This window comes from Pangasianodon hypophthalmus, chromosome 28, assembly GCF_027358585.1.
Source record: "Pangasianodon hypophthalmus isolate fPanHyp1 chromosome 28, fPanHyp1.pri, whole genome shotgun sequence".
In the NCBI taxonomy this organism is placed as follows: domain Eukaryota; kingdom Metazoa; phylum Chordata; class Actinopteri; order Siluriformes; family Pangasiidae; genus Pangasianodon; species Pangasianodon hypophthalmus.
This window is the reverse complement of record NC_069737.1, coordinates 3,371,049-3,395,645: the sequence shown is the minus strand read 5'-3', so window position 1 is coordinate 3,395,645 and position 24,597 is coordinate 3,371,049. Positions and strand designations below refer to the sequence as shown.

The following is a 24,597-nucleotide window of genomic DNA, read 5'->3' as shown; positions in this document are numbered from 1 at the left end:
TATCAGAAGACACACCAATAAGAGGATAATAAAAGACAGCCCCTGTGGTAGGAGAATATTAACATTGCTTCACACATGGTTGATAACGTTCATACACGGCAGATTCGGTTAGCCGCTAATTAGCAACCACTTTGAAAGCCTGAAATCTCTGTGAAAATAAGTCGGTGATGACTTTTGGCTTCAATTTCAGTTCAGCATCACATTGCAGCTGATGTATTTAAACTATATTTGGTTTGTGCACAGGCAGAACAAGCACACTGACGCAAGATGACTGATGAATTTGATAAATTAAAACCACTTTTCATAAAGCGGTAACATTCTGTCTCATACAAACTGCCGTCTTTATATGTGTGTGTTTGTGTGTATGCAGGTCGCTCAATTCCTTTGCACAGTGTGCTGAGAGATAATGAGACGTTCTCTGAGTACCTGAAGAGCAACCTGTCAGTATCAAGTGCAACTTCTCAGAGGCTGATGAGCGTGAGACTCCGACTCAATCAGGTACAATCCTACACTTATATATATATGTACAGTATTGTGCAAAAGTCTTAGACATCCTATTTTTTAATACAAACTTTGTTATAGATTTTTATTTTACGACTTCTACATTATTGATTCAGTACAATAACATTTTAGATTCCAAACATTAGTTTTCCAGCACAAAATGTTACAGAAGAATGTTTGTATGTCAGTAAAGAAAGCAGCAGGTTCCATAAGAGACATTTTTCAGATAAAAACATAATGAAGGCTACTGGGTTTCGCTGCAGAAATAAGAAGCGATTGCAACAGTCAAAGTCTCCAGAAGAACTGTGGCTGGTTCTACAAGATGCTCAGTAACACCTACAGCTCATTTCCTTATAAAACTGCACAAATTGTACCTGAGACTACTGTTGTTTTTTTTTTAAGCAAAAAGGATCGTCACACCAAATATTGACTAATGAAACATTTAATTTCATTATTTTTGAAGGCATCTTTACTCTACAGCATTTACTTGCATGTGCCTAAGACCTTTGCACAGTACTATATATATATATAATTTATTTATTTATATACTTCACAAACCCATAGGCCATGAAACTTTGAACAGATCAGAGCAGGAACTGCTGACTGTATGTCTACAGTATACAGGGACGTGTTACTAGAATCTGAGAATCTAAGCATACTAGAGTCAAGTTGCTTAGATTTCTTGAGTATTAACTTCAGCAACAGAACTGCGCAGATCTCCTTCAAACCCTAAGTTCAAACAATGTGTCATTAGCAGAGTTCAAACCATGTGTTGCGATTTTTAGACGCATCATTCCTCTTCAGATAGTTCAAAACAACGTACCGTTTAAAGGGCAGAAAATGTCAGGTCGTTCTGCGTTAATATGACAGACTGAAGTGTGATAGCTGTGGTGTTGAAGGAACTCGCATGTCACGCTTCAGAAGAGTGCTGTCAAGAGAGTATGAGTTTCACTGTGATGGACAGGACTGTCATCATATGAACTCTACCACCAGCTCTGACAGTTCCTCAACCTCAGCTACATCATTCGAGACTATAATTTATCTCAACTAGGGATGTGCTCAGGAATGTTCCCGCTTGCTGAATTATTATTCTAGCAGTATATTTGAATAAATTTATTTGGTTCTATTTCCAAAATATGAACAAGCTAGTACCCTAATTTCAACCACAGTGACACTGACCAGGCAGTTACTAAAGATGAACAGCTGAACACTTGATTGACTCTTTATGAAGCTCCCACAACAAATAGCTTCATAAAGGAAAAACTTCCAGCTCTGAGAATTTTTTGTTGTGTCTAAATACACACATCTAGTCTTAACCAGATAATATGTCACACAGAAATTTAAGTTTTGGCCTGGACATACTGTATGCATAAAAAAATTTAATGCCATTTGAGGTCATTAGTAAATACATAAATATGAATATGACATTAGTTAATTAATAGTATTGTCACTTTTAATTATCTCTTATTTTATCTCTTATTAAAAAATCTAGCTAGCTATCTGCTTCTTCAGTCTGTATATTCTATCCACTGATTTTTTTTCTGGCTTAAGGGCAAGTATTTGGTGTAAAAGTAGTGATCTAAACTCTACTGACATTATGGTCAACAATCTTACAACCTCAGAGAATAATATAGATTACAGAAGGGGCAGATGTGTTCCTACAAAGCCCTCCACTTCTAATTAGTGTTTGGGACTCAGTCACAGTCTCAATCTTTAAGTCTTAGTTGAAAATCTATTTGTTTAGTCGAGCTTTTTGTGAGGTGAAGATGCAGATCTGGGGGGTTCATGGGCATAGAGAGTTTTAGTGAACTGCGATGTTTTGATGCTTTCGCCCCCACTCTCGTGCATTCACTTCATTTTGTTGACAGTGGAGCGGCAGGACGCTTTATGTCCCAGGGTACCCTCATGCCCATGTTACCTTCTGCTTCTCCCTTTTAGTTATGATGTCATAGCTATATCTGGAATCAGCTTAATGCTGAATAAGCAGAACTTTCCCTGTAGAAATATTGATGTCGCAGACTTTGAATACAGCCCTCTATGAATTTCAAGGTCAGGGTGGTTTTGTTATGTCAAACTCTGTGTGAATTGTGTTATTTCTCACATCTCTGTGTAGTTACCTGCTCTATCACGTGAGACGGACTTGCGCTCCACTCTGTGTAACTCCTCTGTTGACCGCTTCCTGGAGTTTAACTCAACAAGTCAGAGACAGGAGTTCCAGAACATCACATGCTCCATGACGCCCAATCAGCTTCGTCAGACCAGAGCAGTTCTCCTGCAAAATCTAGACAACAGAAAGCTCATGGCTGCTGTAAGTAAACCTTATACATTATATGAAATTTGTACAAAATACCACCATGAGGAGAAAACAGGAAAAGGAACTTGCTTTGGCTTAGAGAAGATAAGATCTCCTTTGTTTTTAACCTATACTTTTAATGAATCCATCATCATTAAGGTCATTTAAAATGAACTTCACGCTTTTTAATAGTGTGCTGTTGAAAATAAAGATCCATGGACCTAAATCATATTTTTTCCATTGCATTTATAAATCTTTTATAGAAGTTGATGTCTATTTCTGTCATTTGGAACATCTTTTGCTCCTTTGTAAATTAAATCTCCAAAGACACTGATGATTTTTAGTTATAATTAGATGCATAAGATGCATAATGATTTGATTTTCTTTGTCTAAAAGGCTCCTGTTTTGAAGGTCCTCTTGTGAAAAGCGAGTTTTGAGGCCTTGTGGCAAAAGCAAAGCTTCTTATTGGAATAGGAGATATTCCCTTTATATGCTCTTTTTTTCAAGCCGACAACCTTTCAGATCCTCTTGAGCCTTTGTAGAATTATTGCTTGATTAGATGGGAGGGTTTGCTGTATTCTTTTCAGCACTTTAGATATGCAAAGATGAAAGCCTGCCGTGCCAGAGGTTATCTTTGAAAGTGCTTCATACATGGTTCTATCTGCATGAATGTGTGTGTGTGTGTGTATGTGTGTATGTGTGTGTGTGTACTAAATAAATGATGAGCACAGACATTCACTGAGAGAAAAAAAGGCCATTTGAGCTTATAAAGTTCTATAAAGGCCAGAAAGTGTGCAGCAACAGAAGAGACAGCACGAACAGATGAAGCACTTTTCTTTTGACCCAGAGATGGAGAATGATAGAGACAGAAACTAAGAGAGAGAGAGATAGAGAGAGAGAGAGATTTTAACAAACTTTGTGTTCCCTGTTTTTCTAATGGATGTCCACAAGTCTATTCAAAACCCTCTGGTGACAGACCAGCAGTTGAATTGAGAGTTTCTCAATTTTAATTAAATTTGTTGTGTTGCAACAAATCCTTGGACGAAGACATGGTCGAGTAAGTTACCAATCATCTAGCCCATTTTATCTATTGTCCTCAGTTTGTATCAACTCCAGTTCCTACTTGAGCTTGATTCCTATAAACCTTACTTTTTTTTTTCACTGGAGCTGGGTTGATTACAAATAGTTGAGATAGAAAATTATTAACAGTGCCAACCACATTTCCAGTCCAGATCAAACACATCAATAGCACACTTTACATTATGTATAAATACAAAGCATATAAATACCCCTATGCTCATAAGGAGGCTTATATGCTCTGGGTTCCCCAAGCAATCTTTCTTTGGATAGTTAAGCGTTCTCAGGGTCCTGAAGCACTTCTACTTGTAATCTTCACTAAGGGTGAAGTTTACGTATTCAGATTTGGTGACTTAAGTCCAAATGTTCCATGAATATTTACATACAGAAAGTTATGTGTATTCAGAGATGGGTTATGGAGACACTTAAGTCTATGTTATCAGTATAAACAAGCAGTGGTCAGGCAATTAGCAAAAAAAAAAAAAAAAAAGGACTTTATTCAGAAACCAGGGACAAACAAAGATCACAACCATAAACAGCTATTTCTAGTGTGTGTGTGTGTGTGTGTGTGTAATTAAGTCCAGGTGTACTTGATCAGTCATCAGCTGAGCTTGAACATGTGCATCAGGAGTTGGAGTCCTTGGCAGCCATGTTTGTGACTGTAGTTGGATGCTGATTCCAGCATTGATGTGACGATAATAGGCGGGAAGTGGTAGCTCAGTGTTTAAGACATTGGCCTTCTAATTGGAAAGTTATGAGTTCAAATCCCAGTACCACCAAGTTGTCACCTAACTGGGCCCTTAAGCAAGGCCCTTAACCTGCAGTTGGTTGAAAATGAGATAATTCTAAGTTGCTAAGGGTGTCTGTCAAATGCCATGAACGAAATGTAAATAATACAATGCATGCACTGTAATAAACAGTGTAGTATATTGCAGCATGAATTGTCCTAGTTGTAATTATCACATTAGTCAAAGCAAATTTGGTTTAATTTAACAACATGGCTTCCACCCTGTTTATTTGGCAGCTTATAAAATAGCACTTGATCTGGCACATCATCTTCTTTCACATTTTATTGTTTTATATTGTGCATCTACAGTTTATTGTGCTCACAACTTAATGAAATTATAAACTATTAACTCAAGGTCATGTAATGTGTGCGTAGGATGTAGGCTATTTTATCCCACTTGCTATCACACTATCACACAGCCAAAGCACTTGCAGATTTGCATGTACACCTCTCCTCCTGATGCTGTTTCCTACAAACCTACTGCATACCTGAATATGGACATGGACCTGCACAAGCTAATATGTAATGAAAGTTACAAGTGGCGTTACAAAGCTTAGAGCTATAAGAGGATTTAGTGGACACAGACATTTTTTTTAATCCAATAAATTTGCCATCATCCATGACAGTTCCTACAAAAGCACTATACAGATAGGTTAGCCAAAAAATGCTGTTTTAGTAAGCCAGTCATGCTAAAGAGAATATAAAAGAAGTTTAGTTAGCCATTGAGTCCTTTCATTAATATTCTGCTTTTTGGCCCAGATCAGGTCCAGATATCTCAGTGGCCTTTAAAGGCCAATTGTGTTGAGTTTTGCTCTGTTGCATTGTGTTCTCGGCTTTTCTTTACTACCTCAGAACTTAGTATCCAGCCATATAACCCTACAATCCCCATACACTCTTAGAGATGATAGATTCTGTACAGGTGCATTTTTGATCCACAAGGTACACACAGTGTCAGTTGTAGCCTCAAATGTGCAGTACAACTATTCCTTACGGTCCAATTATGTGCCTTAATGATTTCTTTTATGATTATGTTCCTCTTACTAAAGTACAAAAGACGTACTCTCGAGGGTGCAGCCCTTATAACAAACGATGATGCTTTAAAACCCCAGTGCCTTTTTTGTCTGTGAGTGTAAGTTGGGTACATTAGACAATATGCCATGATTGCAGGGATAAACAACAGAAGAGCAGTTGGAGATGTAGTTAATATTCAATTTCTTGGGAATATATTGGGATGATTTTCCTCTTCAGATTCTTTTTCTGCAACTCTAATTCTGTCATCTCTAAATCCCACCCCCCAAGGGAACCATTACAGATGTCAAGGACAAAGTGACAGGCTCTCCGTTTTGGCAGTTTATTTGGATTATTTTACACATCATGCCAAACACATTGGCCCGTTTTCTTTTCTAAGATCTCTCCCTACAGAAACATTTCATTCAGAAACATCAGACAGATTAAATCAGTCTGAATGATGCATTTGGCCCGGAGTACAAGTCACTGATAGATGGGAGCCGCCGTTGTTGAAGGAGAGAAGATTGGAGCCTTGATCTACAGATCTGAGCTGCCTGATTTCTCTTTATTAGCCTAGAGAGCTCATTTCCATGAGAGATTCACAGGAGAGTGTAAATGTGTCTTTGGGATGCAGGCTGGGAAATGCAGACCGTATTATTTGTAGCCAGTGGAGTTTAAGTAGTTTATGCAAGTAGTTAAGCTCCTGAAACGAGAAATAGTTATAGCCCCCCGAGCTGTGTGTGCGCAAATTGAGGATAAAAGGCCACCATTCAATTAGTGTTTATCACCTCTTATGTGTGTGTGAGCCTGACATGGTCTCACCTTATGCTGCAGAAAGCTGCCCATACAACACTGTACCCAGACAACACTCAGACTGGCACAGGCACTCATAACGGATACAAGGCATTACAGAGTCTAATGCTTCTCAGCCTGTGCAGGTGGGTAAATTCCAAAGGTAATATTGGGTATAGATTAATGCACTCCAGTGTGCCATTTGTGGCTTAAAATCCAGTTCAAGCAGACAGCTTCTTCTAGGTCTTATCACAGCCAGAGGCTCTAGATGCCTCTCAGTCCCACCAACACACTCACCGTTCTCTTTGTCTCTATCTCAAGGTCAGAGAGATTGAATGAACAATCTGTGGCTTTGGTGCTTTAATTATAGACCTCCTAGGACATCAAGAAGGGTCTGAAACTGCATAATGATACCAGATCACTATGCTCAATCGACTTATTTTGTCCAGGGTGCAGTGGATCCAGAGCCTATCCTGGGAACACTGGGTAGGAGGTGGGAATACACCCTGAACGGGATGCAGTGCAGTCCATCGCAGGGCTCCGTGCACACACAATCACAACTAGGGTCAATTTAGTTTATCTAGTCCACCTCATGAATGTAAACCCGAAACCCAAAAGTAACCCGAGCTCAGGATTGAATCACAGAGCTGTGAAGCAGCAACACTTAATGGATCTTGATTAGTGGTATCTACCAAATGTAAAATTATTATGCTGTAGTATAACAACACCATCTTCCCTTCCTTTAGGTGCCTTTAGCACTGAATCTGAACCCTGCAGATTTTGCCACTCTTCTGGCCAGCACAAGCTCCCATGCAGCCCCGCTGGCAAATCAGGTGAGATCGGCTTCTGTGTTCTCGTTTGAATGGATTTGCATACGAATCTCACTGGAAACATCGATGTTATCTGTTTTCAATAAGGCCACCTGTGTCCTCTGCAGCTCTTTTCCATGCCCAGGAGTAATTTTGTTATTAGACTATTATTTGAATGAAGTGTGGCTTGGAAAGGACAAAACAGCATTTGAATGTGGTATAGGGGTTAAGGCATATTTCTTTAGTCTCGGTGAAGCCAGCTGCAATGATTCTCTTTGTTAAATGGAATCTGTTGGTATCTGTTTAGTCAAACCATGTGTGAAGGAAGAAGGCAGTAAATCCTTCTTGGTGATCTTAGCTTTTCTTAGAACATCACTTCACTGTGAGCAATGAATCCAATCACTTCCACTTGCAAATGCTCCAACTTTTGGTTGGATTCAATGGACAGTATACTGGGCTGATAATACTTCTCTCTCGCTCTGAACAGGTGTCTAAATTGCAGACCACAGTCATCCTCAATGCCATGAACTCTCTTGACTTCCACTCAAATCCCTTCGGCAGTTTGACTCTGTTCATGTGTGGTGGGAATTCAAGCTCCAATACCAGCAGCACAAAGCCAGTCTTTCGAATGCCACCACAAGCGACACTCTCATTAAGCTCAAACTCATCCCAAGGCAACTCAAGTAAGTGAACTGTTCAGCACACAATAATTCAGAGATTGGAACAGGAAATGTTGGTTTTAACAGTGGAACAACTATTGTAGTAACCACAATAGTACAAGACAGTGACTGCAGAATTTGAAAAAAAAAGTGACCTAGCATCACTGGAAATGATTTGAACATATTGTTGTCTGATACTTATGTTCTCTTTATTATATTTGAAAAAAAGCAAATGTAAGTACTAACGATGTAACCAAATACAAATACATTATTCAGAATGAACAGACAATATGTTCTATACAGCTAAAATACAGATATGAACATTTGATTTTTTTTCTTTTTCCTGTTGCCATTTTTAGCTAGCTAAAAAGGTTCATAGGGCATCTGGTTGAGACCTTGTTCATTAACATTAACAGTGTTCATTCATTCATCCTTAGTAACTGCCTGGTCAGGGTTGGGGGTTTAAATTAGGCTACAAGCCCATTGAAACCCAGAGTAACTGTTGCTAGCTGTGAGGAAAATATGAGCTAATGAATAAAATAAATGAACAACATAAGGACCCAGAACAATGATTAAGCCATCGGTGGCTAGACATGTAATGGTTGGACATTTATAATTCAGACATACTTAAGATGTAAGAGATGAGAATTAAGAAATAAGAAATTCCTTGTTGATGGTATCTACAAAACCTAAAAAAAAAAAAAAAACCATGTAAAAAAGAATTCATAATACTTTTATAATTATGCCTGATAGGCCTTTGGAGCTACATTTGTTCAGGATCTAAGACCTTATTCATAATATTCACAATTGACCTCTCAGGGCTTTTCAGGCTAAGCTTTAATTTTCTAATAACTGCATAAGAAATCTGTTGCTCATCTCCTTTATTCATGTTGATTCTATGAACATTTTTTGTTGTTGTTGTTGTTTTTTTACATGTTGTGCATAGTTCTCTAGTGGAGTATCATCAGAATAAAGCTAATTAGCAGCTGTGCCATGTATTCTGTTAATAACATTTTCTCAGAAGCGCCAACCCTCGCTTGTCAGTCTCGTTCTGTAGAGGACTTATTTTGCTTGGGCTTTACAAATTAACGAAACAATACTCTAGTAACACTCAATTCAGCTCTGTTCAGTCCTCACATGGCTCATTTCTGTTTTCAGCCTAATTGCTGTCTGCCTTTACTTGAGATTTCTAGTGTTCCTGCTGGGTATAGTTATGTGAATATCTGCATTAGCACAGTGAGAGCTCTCAGCACTGGGCTGAGCTTTTTAAATTACCTCTATAGTGGTTAAATCCTTAAGGATCTAAACTAGTTTACATGTTACATGTTTTCTCCCAGAGCCCCAACACACCTAAGGATGATGTGTTTGTGTTGCGAGAAGTCCATAGCAATCACTCTCAGATCCAAAATGGTTTCAGTTTGGTTTAATTATAAAGTACCACAGCGTTGTTGAATTCTGGATTCTGATTGGTCAGAAAGTATTTAATTTTCTATAACAGCTCTCAATAGTGCTGGCTGTAATTCAAGGTTTATATTAATGCACTCATTCTAAAATGTTATTGTCTCTACACTAACAGCTCATTCACTTTGATTTGTAGTTTGTTTTAATACTTTAAATATTTTTTTGCATATTAAAGGGTAAATGGAAAATAATTGCAGGTAGGAACTGAAGTTGTGAGTGGGAAACTTGAGAAACATCGAGCCATGCGCAGTAGAGTTGTTCCAAGGAATTTAAGCCAATCGTTTGGAATCGTGACTTTACTGTGTCATAGCTAATTTGCATAGAACTAAGAATATCTCAATTCGCATGCAGCATGTTGTGCTGTTGCATTGTCGATTGCTGCTGTCGTTGAAAATTAAAGAGTGCTTGTTGCTTTGTCACGTGATTGTGTGAATATAAGGTTGCAACTGCAAAACACAGCACGAACGTCAAGATAAACTATTTGTTATGTATACTGTCTTGACAATATAGAACTCTCTATTATATGTTTGGTGCCTAGTTTAGTTATCAACACTGTAATAATATAATCAGTTCATTCAGAAAGTATTCAGACTCTGTTATATTTTGTTCTGTTGCAGCTTTATGTATTTTAGCATAAAGCTTTAATTTTTTTTTTTTTCACTTCAATCTACACTCCATACCCCATAATGACAAAGCAAAAACCAGATTTGTAATAACTTTGCAAATTTATTAACAAGAAAAAACTGAAATATCACATTGACATAAGTATTCAGACCCTTTCCTATGACACTTGAAATTTAGCTCAGGTGCATCCCATTTCTCGGGATCATCTTTGAGATGTTTCTACACTTTAATTGGAGACCACCTGTGGCAAATTCAATTGATTGGACATGATTTGGAAAGGCACACACCTATCTATATACAGGTCTAAGAGCTGAAAATGCATGTTAGAGCAAAAACCAAGCTATGAGGTCAAAGGAATTGGCTGCAGAACTCAGAGACAGGATTGTGTCAAGGCACAGCATGGTAGCCTCCATAATTTTTAAATGGAAGAATGATTGGAACAACCAGGACTCTTCCTAGAGCTGGCCGTCTGGCCAAACTGAACAATTGGTGGAGAAGGGCCTTGGTAAGAGAGGTGACCAAGAACCCGATGGTCACTATGGTTGAGCTCCAGAGGTCATGTCTGGAGACGGGAGAAACTTGCAGAAGAGCAACCATCACTGCAACACTCCACTGATCTGGGCTTTATGGCAGAGTGGCTAGATGGGAGCTTCTCTTCACTACAAGACATATGAAGGCATGAAAACATGAAATTTAATTTTTTTTTTTTGCAAATTCCAAGCTTTCATGTGTCTTGCACTGATATTTTTGCAGTGAATGGAAAGGTCCAGAATTTCACAGGTACCAAAATTCCAATAATCCTTACACATGTCTAAGCAGACATATTTTATAAACATATTTTAGAATAAATATTCATCACATATTCATTACAGTACTTACAGGCTGTGTCTGTATGCTTCTGCTGCCCCGTTAGCAATTTATGCCTCCTGTCATGGGTAGTTATTCTTAGGCAAACAATTCACTGTCTTCTGTTTCATACTGCTGTTACTGTTGGGTTTGTAAAGCAACAAAAACAGATGCTCATGTGTTTGATGATAAAATGTGACAAATTTCAAATGTATCTTCTCTCTCTCTCGCTCTCCCATTCTCTGAAGGTGAATTCTGTCAGAATTTGATTGACACTTTGACAGGCACACCCAGTCTTCGTCTTTTCTGGAGTAGTTTCCGCCCACTTCTTCAGGGACGAGTCCTCTACACTCCAGACACGCCCTTTACACGGCAGGTTATGGCACAGGTACCACAGACACACACAAGGACACACACACATACACACACTTCATGGGTTTGCAAGGTGAATGCATTATAAGTTATTTTCATAAACTCTCTGAAACACACACGTACACACAGTAAGAAGAGTTAGATGTAAGTCAGCGACATAATTAGGATGAGACTATTCATCTACCAAGCTGTGTGTGTGTGTGTGTGTGTGTGTGTGTGTGTGTGTAAATAGCAATATTTTGCCACACTGAGCTTGGCTGATAGTGCTCCCCAGGGGATGAAGTGAGTAAAGGAACAGCATTCAGTTATGGCTTCAAATTAGGTACAGAACACACACACTCAAACACACACACACACAAAATAAAGATGTAGGACTAGGTGAATGTATGTCTTATCCTCATTATCTCACTGATTTACATCTCACTCTTCTCACTGTGTGTGTGTGTGTGTGTGTGTGTGTGTGTGTGTTTGAGTGTGTATGAGTCCCTGTTTGTGCAGTAAACATGCTCACACTGTTTAAAGTCTAAATGTAAAGCTAAATGTACAGTCTAAATGTAAAGCTTCTGATGCAGTGCAGTAATACAGTAAGAATTCTAACTAATTCGCAACATTATGATTCTGATGGTGTTACAGCATGCTTTGCTTTTATTAATAAATCTAAAGTCGGCAGAACAGATGTTTGGGGGCAGTGGATGTGGGTTTACGTTTAATTAGCTGGTTTAAAATGTGAGCGTTTGCAAGTGGCGCAACTGAAAAGCATTCACCCTATCATCAGGACGTCACGATGATGCCAGATCCATCCATGGCCAGGAGTCCAAAAAAAGCCAAAATGGCCATCTCTCTGGGAGGGAGAGAGACAGGAGAGATGGTGTTACTCTCTCTCCTGTCAGTAATAGTGGAAAATACTTGAATAATTGTATTTGGTTACTATAAATAATTATTATTGTGGTGTATTTGTAATTTAATTGAGCATTATTGAAATACTTGTACTCGTACTTACTTGCAAGAACAATAAAATTGTACTTATTTATTCCTTACATTTTTATTTAGACTATTTAAAGTACTTCTCTCCTCCAGCAAATGACTGTATGTTATGGTATCAGCTGAATGGGCTCAGTTTTTCCACTCAATTCCGTTTACCATCCAATTATTTCAGCCTATCAGTGTAGAAAACCTATCGAATCAGCCATCATCTGCTGTGACCTCCTCATGCTTCACAATGTAGTTAGTGCTCTTTCGCCTCTCTATAAGACATGAACATCTAATTTAACCATTTTGCTAACATTAAACGGCTATATTTAACTCAGCTAGGCTGTTTTCTTTGCTAATCACAGGGTAGACTAGCATCAATTCCAGTAGCTAACATAAACTGGCTAGACAGCGAGTCATATTCTAGCTAAAGGTAAATATTGGTATGTGATATTTTACTTCTGATGAATTCAATAGCAAACTACATACAAACTACAAAAGTACACCTTTTTTACTTTCATTTGAGTAAATTTTTTTATGCTTAAGTAAGATTTTGACACATTATCTATACTTTCATTGAAGTATATTTTCAATACAGAGCAAAACTAGCCAATCATCTTTGAGCCCATGTATGCAGAGAGCAGTTAGCGCTTTCCTACGAAGGGTGATGTCCATGATGTCTCATGAGCAGCAGTTTGTTGTGTAATAATGGAGAAATACATAGATAGAAGTACACAGATGGGAATGGGGTGCAAAAAAAAACAAAAAAAGCAAACAGGCCCTTGTTTCTTCTACACATGCAAGTCATGTGAGCCTCACAGAGACTGCATGGTGTGTCTTTAAACACGGGCTAAAAAGTGAGCATATATTTTGTGAGATTCACTAAAAAAAACAAAAAAAAAAATCACAAGCTTTATTGGTATGAACTGGCTTTAGGACTTGCCATGTCCTTTCACACAAAAATCACAGAGAACTGCATGAGCTTCTGGCACATGTCTGTGTGTGTGTGTGTGTGTGTTTGTCCTGATGTGAATGTTCACTCTTTTACAGAAAAGCATGCCCAGATTATGTTGATGATGATGATTACATGCTACCTAAATAAGCCCAGTAACAGTTTCTATAAAGGCCATATAGATTATACAGTATAATGAGCTATGAACACATTCATGTCCTGTTAATGCATTTAATAAGAGATATATATCTAACAAAATGTGCAATATAAGCAGTGTTTATAATAAATTGCCAATACCAAATAAATCCTGTCCATAGACACACTAACAGGTTCTTAGTAAAATTCTTGACAAAAAGTGATCAGTGTTTGTATTATGATTTCCTGATAAAGTCTCTGATATAATACTGAAGGGAAAAAAATATGAAAGTGAACAGTTTCTCTTTATCATGTTAACATTTCATAATGCATAAGATAGCTATAAAGTGTAAAGCATTTTCATGAAACATTATAATGGTGTGTATAATACCTTGTGAATGTATTATGACATGATATATGTTCATAGCTCATTATAAGTAGGAATTCATGCCAACTGACATAAACCTACATACACTTTTAGAAGGTCTTAGTCCAACAAGGATTAAATGCTGCGTTGATATTTGGGCAACAAAAATACCAACACTGAATAAAAAATGTTTGTAGTATGGCAAACTTAATCAGCATGAATGACATGGATGACAATTTTGACCTTGTGTGATCTTTTGCTTGGTCATTTTGGTCATGTTCTTGATGCGTGTGTCCAGGCCAACAGCACCTTCAACGCTCTGGCTAAAGTCGGAGAACTGGCTGACGCTTGGCTGGAAAACGAGGACGAGATCTGGAACTTCTTCCAGAACAGCACGCAAATCAACACGCTCCGGGTGAGAGCCACTCACCACACACTTTACTGCTCTTTATTTATTTAGCGCTTAGATTAATTCTATATCCATGCTGAATTACAGTAGCACCTGCTGTAATGTGTAATATATACGCTTCATTTGCTAACAGCTTGCTGCTAATGTATTCACCGCCACATATTAAGGTAACAATTAATTATCATATAAGACTGGATTATATTATTAGGATATTTGTGTTGATGGATTTGCCAAAGCTTTTGAATGGGTTTATATAATACATCAGTCAATTAACTGGGGCGGTTTACTTGCTTAGTCAAATTCTGAAAGTCTCTTTACTGCATTAGCGCAAATGTATAGGGTCTGAAATGTTTTTCATGCTATTTACACCCTGGACTGTATTTTTAAAAGCGTGCGTGAAGTGTGAAGTGTCAACTAACTGTTGCCTGTTCAGTCTGAGCTGCTTATGAGAGAAAATAGATAATATCTAATTTTACTTTATACATTTTACCCCTTTAAAAATGTTATTATAATAGCCCTGAGCAAAGGCAGGTCTTGGTATATATTTAACAACTCACTATAATCAGCATAAAACCCAATTAGTGAAATTAACATCATATTTCTGTCTTTTACTAGTATGCAGTATTCTTATACAGTATTGTGGATACATTGTTCAAATGTTTTCTAATATTTACATCTTTGAAGGCAAAAAAAATCCACATTGAAATGTTAAAAATGACATGTTCTACTTTGTCACCTAAAAGGTTATTGGGCTTCAAAATACACAAGAGATTAGGTTTGGTCTCAGACGTCACACAATAATAAGTTCCCATCTAATATTGTAGACTTACTATATTATTTAAATGCATTCAAATACAAAAGTAAATATAACCTCAATGCAATTTTTGTAGGAATTTGACAGGCTGACATAGTTATAATGCAAATGCCTGAGTACTCCATGATGCCCTGAAAAAGAATGGTGTGTATGCTTTTAGAAGCCCAGTAAACAAAAAAAAAAAAAAAAGATGATAATAATAATAATGTACGTAAGAACATAAATAAATAAATAAGTCAGGATTTATATAAAACACAGTATTTTTGTTCCTTCATGAAAAAAATGTTGCTTGCATTTTTTTTTTTTTTTTTTTTTTGGTCAATTGACAAATGCCTGAGTAGAATATGACGCTCTGGAAAAAACCATACGATACCTAATATTAATTAAAAATTGGTAATAATAAATTAATTTAAAATACAAGAACAATAGAAACAATAAATATTCAAATAATTTAAAAAGCAAGACAGTAAGATCATGATTTATATTCAAGGAATGTTTTTTTTTTCAACCCTTAGAGGTCTTAGAAGTCTGATCAGTCACATTACTATGTAATCATTGTATTACTAACATCATACTGACAGTGTTGTTGAGGGATGGAGAGGAGAACATAAATTGCCATCCTTCCACCTGAATGAGGAGATAGTGAGTCAGTGGTGCCAGAGTACTCATTACCCTTAGTGTAACCTTTAGAGACACATGCAAGACTATTCCCTCGGTCTTAATTCTTCTTCTAATTATTCTTCTCTCTCACACTCACTCCCTCTCTCTCTTGCCTTTAGAGATTTTGCTCAGTGTTAATAGCTTTCTTCCTGACCCTCTTTCTCAATGGTGCCTTAATTATTTGGGTCACTTCCACAGGTAGCTCTGCCTGCACCATTGAATCCATGTTTGATATTTTAGAGAAGCATATTTCCCCTCGCTGCCGTTACAGAAGAATAATGAATAATTTAATGGATGAACGGATGAAAAGAGATTAGCATTAAGCATTTAAGCTCAATTCTTTAAAGCCAGGAAGCCAAGACCCAAAGCCCACAGTTTCTAGGAAATTCTCTTGAAAAGAAAATACCACTGATTAGAAGCTTTTAAATGGAATATATGACCTTAAAATAGTGAGTTCAAATGTAAGCACATTTTTCCAGAAAATGTTGACCTTAGATCAAGCCATTTCAAATGTGTGTATGTACTGTAATTGCACAGCCGATAAAGTACTTTCACATAAAATGTTGTGTAGCTCAAATATTTTCCATGATAACAGGTTTAATTTCCAAATGATTTAATATTCTTGTGTCTTTTAAATATAAAGAACTATAAAGTAAAACTGTGCAGTGCTATTGGTGAAGCAGATAGTCAGTGTTTTTTATTTAGAATTGTAGATGTTTGTAGATGATTTATTGCATTAAAACAATGAATAAAAATCAAACTGGTATATACACTATATGGCCAGAAGTCTGTACACACCTGACCATCATACCCATATGTGCTTCTTCCCCAAGCTGTTGCCACAAAGTTGGAAGAACACAACTGTATAAGATGTCTTTGTATGCTGTAGCATTACAATTTCCCTTCACTGGAACTAAGGGGTTAAACCTGTCCCAGCATGACAGTGCTACTGTGCACAAAGCGAGCTCCATAAAGACACGGTGTGCCAAGGTTGATGTAAAAGAATTAGAGGGGCTTACACCTGACCTCAACCCCTCTGAACACCTTTGGGATGAATTGGAACGCCAACTCCACCCCAGGCCTCCTCGCCCAACATCAGTGCCCGGCCTCACTAATACTCTTGTGGATGAATGGGTAATTTCCCCACAGCCACCTTCCAAAAACTAGTGCAAAAATAGCAAACGGGGACTAAATCTGGAATGGGATGTTCAACCCATGTTGTGACAGTCGGGTGTCCACAACCTTTTGGCCATATAGTGTATATGTTATCTATAGTATATATTATATAAATATTACAGTATATGTAACATACGTAATAGTGTAACTTAATGTAATAGTATAATATAAGGTAAAACAACTTAATGTAACATAACAGTATTACGTAACATGGTGTAACATAGCATAATGTAACATAACACAACACAGCATAACATGACATGACATAGTGTAACATAGTGTAACATAGAGTAATGTAACATAACACGACATAAAGAATATTGTTCTAATCCTTAATTTTTTTTTTTTTTTTTTTTGGTACATGGTAACGTACATTAAACATTATTGTACAAAGATTTCTTGGTATGAATAGTCTTTTCTATGCCTGACAGAAGGATTAAGATCAGTTTTATAGAAAAAAACAATACAGGTAACAGCAACTAATGGTTAAAAAAAGAAAAAAAACCTAAACTAGGTTACAGATCTACTTATTAGGAGTCTCTACAGTCAATGTCTGTACATTATACTACAAAGTAATGTATATTTTGTCTTTTCACTAAGAAGACAGAATTTTGGGGGCTTCACAGAAAGCCCTCAGGAAAATATAGCATAAACCCGAGATTTGTTCAGGATATTTGAAAACAAAGCAACCACCAGTTTGACAAAGATAACATTTTTAAATTGTGACTTATATAGGAATTTAATACGGTATCTATGTTGCTGTTGACTTTCACTGAAGGATTTTATGGCGCTGCTTGTTAGCACCTGAATGCCAACAGTGATATTATATTAGAAATAAATAGCATAAATAGCAATTATTTCTATGGAGGTACTCACTGGACACATAAACATGCCTGTTTTTACAAATCAAGCTGTTCTGGCTTTAATCATTGTCAATAAACAATGAGTGTCTTCTTGACACGTGTGTGATTATAATCCTCTACGTTTCTGCGACGCCTGTGTGTAGGAGGAGCAATTAGGTAAGGGGGGCATTGTTCTACATGGTTATGCTTATTCAGACACATACACTCATACAGAAGCTTGCTCATACACACACTTGAAACTGCAGGAGGATTTGCATTTAAATTAGCACATCTTTTCATTAAGTCATACATGGGCAGCTGGAACGGTAATGTCATAAACTTGAGCACTCGGGTATGTGAGTGTGTGTACGGATGAGTAAATCTGTGTGTTTGCGAGAGAGAAGGAGAAATGGTTGGAATCCAGCTGTATCCTTGTAGCAAATATAAAAGGGACTGATAAAAGAGAAAACTGCGAACAGAATGTACAAAAAAAGAATGGGAGAGAGAGAGAGAGTCTGCAGGCGTGTGTATGCGTCCAACGAGTACCTCCATTATTTCTGTTTATTTCTTCCTGTGCTGAAGAGAAACACTGCCATCTAGCTTAATGTCGCTAATTGATTGTAGAGCGGAGAGAAAGGCAGGGCGAAGAGGGAGAAAGAACGTAAGGAAGTAAGAGACGGATTAAAAAGGCACTGCAAATAGTGGTAGATTAGTGAGAAACAGAAGGACTTCTACTCTTTCAGAGTAACCAGTAATTTTCTTCTTGTCATTTGAACATTGTCACTGGCTTAAGAGATCCCATTTTTATCAAAAAATTGCTTCATATTACTTACTCTCACAGGCTACTTTGATTGTCTTAAATAGCACTCTGCATTTTTTCCCCTTAAAGGTATTACTGATTGGCAGCTCTTGATGAGTGGCTGAATGGAACCAGATAGAACAAATGATGGTCGAGCTGTTGGAAAGCTAAACATAACTTTCCAAGAGCTTGACCGTCATTTGTTCAATCTTTGCATGAGCTGGAATGGGAGAGTGGTAGATCTCCAAGTGCAGGGTTAGGAATAAACACGACAGGATGTTAGATCAACTGGAAAAGGGTTGGAGCTGACCTTTGTGTGGTGATAGATCTCTAGGATCATGGTTGGAGCTTAAGACCACTGGGAGTAGTTTTCCAAAAGCACAGAAGGAGTTAAAGCCCATGGGGTGGCAGGTCTCCAGGAGTTGGGTTGGAGATAAAAAAAAAAAAAAAAAAAAATGAATGAATGGATGAAAATGAATCTTTCAGGGATAGGTTTGGAGCTGTCCATTGCACGTTGGTAGATCTCCATGAGCATGGTAGGAGCCAAAATCTGGATTAGGACAGAGATCTAAATTCTGCAGTGTGGTAGATCCTCAGGGGCAGGGTTGAGGGTAAATTCTACATAGTGGCAGGTAGTAGGCATGGTAAGAGCTAATCACTTTAAGCTGGTAGATCTCCCTGAGAAAGTTTGGAGCAAAACCCATGCAGAGTGATCTAATCACAACAGGGTGGCATAAATGTCTTAAATGGCACTTTTCATATTTTGTGTTTCCTTAAAGGCTCTGCTGCAGAACCCACTCTTTTCAGCAGTTCTTGATCAGCGGCTGAACGGAAGCAGATTGTCTTCAGCACTTATCGCTAATTTTCTGTTCAACGGTGATGAAAAGGACCGGCCTGCAGGGATGCCGGCATTCGACTGGAGAAACATCTTCAACACCACCAGTCAGATTGCGACACTCGTCAAGCAGGTCATTGGGGTGAGTCTTTCTACATTTGTTCATACCTATCATATGTTTTTTTTTTCTAGTCTCAATCTTCTGTTCTATAAAACCATGTACTTCTACTATACTGCAAAGTTTAGAGCTATAAAGGTTAAATCTGGCACCAGAAAAGGATAATTGGTGTATCCTTCAGGGAAAAATCTGAAATGATCTATGTAGTATCTAACAACTGGGCATTTCCTTTCAGAAAAATTTCAGAGTAGAATCTCTTTAGAAAGCTAGACCTACTAACCCTCCAAAGAACATCTGCATTGCATGCATTTCTAAAAATCAGAACATCCTAACATCTGGGAACTGCAGTGTGGTAAATCTCCAGAAACATCTAAACACTGCTAATGATTAGAGCCCCAGGATAAGAGTTAAAGCTCCTTAATTTTAATTAATTAAAATGCAGTTTTCTCTAAATGCAGTTTTGCAGGATTGGAGATAAAAACAATAAGGTGATCGATCATCTGGAACAGGGTTGGAGCTGACCATTGCAGGATGGTAGATCTCTAGGAGCAGGGTTGAAGCTAAACACAACATGGAGAACAGGTTTGGAGATGAATCTGCATGGTAGAAAATCTCTAGGAGTAAGGCTGGAGCTCAACATCACTTGGGGGTAGATTTCCAGAACCATGGAGTGGCAGATGTCCAGGGGCAGGTTTGGAGCTTAACTCTTCAGGGTGGTGGATCTCCAAGAAGAAGGCAGCAGATGTATGTTACTTAAGCTTTAGGAGGAAGGATAAAGCCAAACACCACAGTGTGCTGGATATCCAGGAAGAGGTTTGGAGTTAAGCAATGTAGGTTAGTAGATCTCCATGAGCATGGTAGGTGCTAAACTCTGCATAGTGGTAGGTCTCCAGGAATATGGCAAGTGCTAAACCCTATCGAGTGATGAGTATCCTGGAGCATGGTAGGTGCTAAGCTCTGCATAGTGGTAGGTCTCCACAAGCATGGTAGATACTAAACTCTGCATAGTGGTAGAGCTCTAAAAGAATGGTAGGAGCTAAACATTTTAGGTTGGTGCATCTCCCAAAGCATGGTTAGAGCATAAACCCTAGAGGGTGATAGAGCTGCAAGAGCAGGATGATTGAACTCTGATGTGCTCAGATGTGCGGCATGGTTGATCTCTATCAATATGAGTGGTGTTTTCAAGTCAACAAGATGATAGATCTTCAGGACCACTATGGTCATATTTACTCTACTCATTCAGTGTTCATATCTTGAAAGAGGACTGTGAGAGGCCTCCTGGGTGCTGCATTAAATAGAAGTGAAACGTGGAAATGACAAGAGCATAATTGAACTGAAGCCTCTCAATTTTCTGCTCTCATAAATGTGTAAACAAATGCACAAACTTCTCAGCCCCCTACTGATACCCTGCATGCTATTTGGACATATAATCACTTTGCATGCTGAAGCAATGTAAATATGCTCATTTTTATTTTTGCATTTCCCTGCCGCATGTCTTTTCCACTCCGCATCATGTTTGCCTCTCATTTTTATTTCTTCCCATTTCTCCTGCAGTTTTCTCACTCTTGTGATGGATTGCATTTTCGCCACTGATGGTACTGGTAATTCATATTTCTGATTAAATTAATGACCTTATTGAGCGGAAGAACTTTGTCACGGCTGAGTATTGGTGAAGTTTTTATGGATTGCTGTGCCGTACCAAAAAAGGCATGCCATCTATTAAAATAGTCAAAAGTCAACTGCCATTGAAAACACATTAATAAAATGAACATGAATCAGGAGAGGAGACTACCTGTACAGGAAGTACGATAAGTAAGAAAGACTATTTCCTCATACAGAACAGGAAGTTTCAGCTCATTAAAGCGATGCTAGTATCACTCATTTGCTTTGTTACCATGACATTACACATTTTTCAGCAATGCTTTGTGGTTTCTCTTGGTGCTTTCTCACTGGAGGCCATTCTCTCAGTCTCTCTCTTGCTCAGTCTTTTTTTCTTGCCCTGCATGTTGCTAGGCTCTGCCTCCCATAGTTACAATACCTATCCAGATACTCTGCATTGAACCTGCTCTGTCTGTACAATTGGAACCATGATTACAGTTGCACCATGCAATTGCAAACGTTGTCTAATTGATCCCAAATTGCACACTGCAGTATGATAAAGGAAACTTCCATTTAAAATCTAGAACTTCAGAGGAGCAATTTGCAATTTGCCAATGTTTACCTATCACTCTATTGTTAAATTAAGACAATCTGTGTCTGAGATGAAGACTAAATAAAATAATAACAGTGGGGAGAAAAGGTCCAGATTTAAGAATAATAGCTGAATATAGCATTTAGGAGATTATAAATGAATTCAGTATAAGTTGAGTGGGACCAACTCAACAGAAACTTTGAAAATGAGCTAATTAAATGGTGCTATAAGGCAGTGCTATAAGGTCATGCATTCAAATTGCAGCTTATTTGAATAGAGAAGCAAATTTGTTGGCAAAGGATTCCGCTGTTGCTGGTATTCAGTATAATGGATAAGAGTAGAGGGGTAATTTCCTGCCCCACCTCACAGCGAAATGACATGCATAAGGACTGACAGTGCAGGATTTTATATTTACACATGTGCTTAATCCTACTTAGTTGTATTAATAAATAGCCCAATTCCCTCTCGTGTTCCACTCAGAGTTTTGGTACTGTAGGAGTGTATGCCATATGTGTATGGGTTGTATCAAGGTTATTATCTTGTTTATACTGTATATACAGCTTGGGTCCCTGGAGGACTAGTGGTTAGGCCTTGGCGCTCTCACTGCCGTGGCCCGGGTTCGATTCTCGGCCAGGGAGATAACCTCAGTTACTGGGGTTGCACGTGACCCTGCACTCCCAGTGCTGGTCCCAAGCCCGGATAAAATTGGGGACGGTTGCATCAGGAAGGGCATCCAGCGTAAAAACTGTGCCAAATCAAATATGCGGACCAATGAACCGCTGTGACGACCCCTAAAGGGAACAGCCGAAAGAAGAACAACATACTGTATATAGCTTAAAGATATGATAATGCTGTAGTTTTCTTAAGCATTTCCATGTTAATTTGTTAATGAAAACTAAGACAAAAAAGGTTTGTCAACAGTGTTGTTTATAAATGACATGATGGCAAATCCACACCCATAACTACACCCTTTTCCAACATCATCCATCAGTAAAAACATAATAAATGCCCCAATAACGAAGTATACATTTGTGCAGCTCCACAATATAAACTGCAGCTTTGACCCTACCCTTGCATACAGTTGATATAGTAACAGGAAAAGCACTGGTAATTTTCTCTTTGTGCTTTGTGTTCAGTAATAATATTGCTATTTTCCTGCCATATACACAATGCTACCACATGTAGCAATACACGCAATAATGCTGCCCACTGGAGGAGCTTATTAAACACTCCCACTTCTTTATGAAGCTGTTGCAGGTTAGAAGATGCAATCACAGCTGTAGGAAAGTTTCAGCCACTGCAGAGCTCTCATTTAGCTAACACACACCAAAAAAGGAGAAGGAGAATGGCTTTGGTATGCTTGTAATGGCATGTGCACTTACAACAAAAAATGGCATTCTGTTAAAAAAAAAAAATTAACCAAAACTTGGAAAAATTATTCAATAAAATAGTGTATTCAAAAATTTGAAGAAATTTAAGTAATGAAGACGAATTTTTTGCTGATTAAATCTAAATGTGCTACTTTTGTCAACTACATCTAGAGTAAATCTAACAATAAGTAAATGACTAAAACTTGAATTAAATATGTTATATATTTTAATATAAATTTAATAATAACAGCAATGAGCCTCTTCATGTCGTGTATAAATTAAAGTTTAGAGACACTTGTAAATAGAACTTTTTTAGGGTTTTTTTTTTTTTTTTTTTGGAAGAATGAATTTTTAATTGCAAAATAAATATTTTGTATATGCATTAGATATTAGAATTTAGGGGTGTCAATAATTTTGCCAGAGAAAATATTTTCTAAAAAATAAAAACTGTTGAAATGTCTCTTGGTAGAAAAGTTTATTTTCTTCAGTGAAATTTTTAAATCTTTAAACACAATGTTTATTTCATGCAATGATCTTTGCTCTTTTTTTTTTTTTTAAAGGTGTCAATAATTCTGTAGTTGATACATTTGGTGAATAAAGCAGTTGTGATTCTGAATCCAAAATGGACTCTCTAAATAAACAAAAATCTATTGCGTTCTCTTGCCTTCTGCTAGCCAGGAATCCACTGAGTGCTGGAGATGTAGCTAATGTGAGTGGTGCAGTACTTCCTACATGCTTCTATGGGGCCTTATTGAAGCTGATCGCTTGCTGCTTCAGTGTGTACATGTCAGTTTGCTGTGTTCTGTCTGATTTTGGTTCGACACTCTGCACTACTCTGGCCTTGCCCTATCACCCACGACGGCTCATTAGAGCTGAAAGAAAGAGAGAGTGAACAGAAGCTGCAAACAGATGAGAGACTGGACCACACACCTACAAATCATTCTTCTGCTCTGTCTATCCATGTAACCATTCATGTACTTAATCTGCTATTCTCTCTTTCCAAACCCTCAACATGTGATTTCACGACTGCATTATGCTGTTTTGTTTCTATAGGGTCCACGTGTGATCACTGTGTGTGTGTGTGTGTGTGTGTGTGTGTGTGTGTTGCAGTGCTTCAACTTGGACAAGTTTCAGGCCATGGCCAGTGAGAGCATGTTGGTGGAACAAGCCCTCAAGCTGCTGGATCAGGAGAAGTTTTGGGCTGGAGTGGTTTTTACAGACCTGGACGTGGGCAGCCCATCACACATCAGATATAAGATCCGCATGGACGTCGAGGACACCGAGAGGACGGATAAGATTAAAGACAGGTGTGTGCAGTGACGGATGGTCTCGTATATCATACGAGTATTCTGTTAATAATTAGAGACACGAATCTAAATAAGCCAGCATATCTACACCATAGATAGATGTGCAATCTATTTAATAATTCATTAAAGAAAATTAGACCACATTGCTGTTGAATTCTCAGTTTTGATTAGTCAGAAGGTGTTTTATATTAATGCGCTCGTTCTAATACAGTGTCGTTTCTATAGCGACAACTGCTATGTTATAAAGTTTGTGTAATTGTTGACATAATGAAATTTTCTGTTAGGAGATTTTTTTATTTGGCATATATGGAAGGAGTCTCCAGTGTCAGCACTGCAAAAAAAAGTCAGCTCAGCAAGTGAAAATATTTTGAATATACTCAAAGTGATCTAGTATTTCCTTTAATAAGAATATAATAAACCAAAT

At 37.8% G+C, this 24,597-nt stretch overlaps 1 protein-coding gene across 4 annotated transcripts in view; it reads left to right on the top strand.

The window, feature by feature from the left end:
* The window catches only part of LOC113545719 (phospholipid-transporting ATPase ABCA1), a 148,509-nt gene that overhangs the window by 34,738 nt on the left and 89,174 nt on the right, over window positions 1-24,597 (top strand). For all 4 annotated transcript variants that reach the window (XM_053230879.1, XM_053230878.1, XM_034301178.2 and 1 more), the window contains 8 exons: window positions 371-498; window positions 2,615-2,809; window positions 7,205-7,291; window positions 7,755-7,950; window positions 11,106-11,245; window positions 13,951-14,067; window positions 19,132-19,329; window positions 23,977-24,173. In XM_053230879.1, coding sequence (XP_053086854.1) covers window positions 371-498; window positions 2,615-2,809; window positions 7,205-7,291; window positions 7,755-7,950; window positions 11,106-11,245; window positions 13,951-14,067; window positions 19,132-19,329; window positions 23,977-24,173 — 1,258 coding nt within the window. The remainder of the gene's footprint in view (window positions 1-370; window positions 499-2,614; window positions 2,810-7,204; window positions 7,292-7,754; window positions 7,951-11,105; window positions 11,246-13,950; window positions 14,068-19,131; window positions 19,330-23,976; window positions 24,174-24,597) is intronic.